At 59.4% G+C, this 463-nt stretch overlaps 1 protein-coding gene across 1 annotated transcript in view; it reads right to left on the bottom strand.

Moving 5' to 3' along the window:
- The window catches only part of LOC109926608 (beta-1,4-galactosyltransferase 3), a 6,762-nt gene that overhangs the window by 765 nt on the left and 5,534 nt on the right, over positions 1–463 (bottom strand). The window contains exon 4 of the mRNA XM_048621258.1: positions 61–248. Within this exon, the coding sequence (XP_048477215.1) occupies positions 61–248 (188 nt within the window). The remainder of the gene's footprint in view (positions 1–60; positions 249–463) is intronic.

Genomic DNA, 463 nt, shown 5'->3' with positions numbered 1-463 from the left:
CCCCCCAACCCCCCATCGGTGCTGTCCCTCCGACTGTGCAGCATCCCCCCCTTCTCCTACTTGTATCCAAACTTGTCCATGGCGATGGAAGAGTGTTTGGGATGTTTCTCACACGTGTACAGGTTGCGATCATCCTCAGGAATGAGGTCTACATCGTGACAGTAGAGACAGTTCCAGTCGGCCTCCTTCATTGCCTCCTTAAAGCCCACATTGAGCAGCTTGGCCCGGTTAAAGGTGTGGTTCCCAGCCTGGGGGTGGGGGTGGGGGTGGGGGCGGGGGCGAGGGTGGGAGAGAGAGAGCGAGAGCGCGCGGCCATCAGTGACACAGTGACAACCCTCCTGACTCAGTGACCACAAAAACCCGGCCGTCACTACCCCAAACTCTCAGGCAGGAAGGACACACCTCAGAGGGAGGTTGGGTGAGGCACGGGAGAGCTAGTGTGCATGTGAGGGAGAGAGGGGGA

This window comes from Rhincodon typus, unplaced genomic scaffold, assembly GCF_021869965.1.
Source record: "Rhincodon typus isolate 14 unplaced genomic scaffold, sRhiTyp1.1 hic_rhity00000299, whole genome shotgun sequence".
Lineage (NCBI taxonomy): Eukaryota > Metazoa > Chordata > Chondrichthyes > Orectolobiformes > Rhincodontidae > Rhincodon > Rhincodon typus.
Note: the sequence above shows the minus strand (reverse complement) of the source record. Positions and strands in the feature narration are given on the sequence as shown.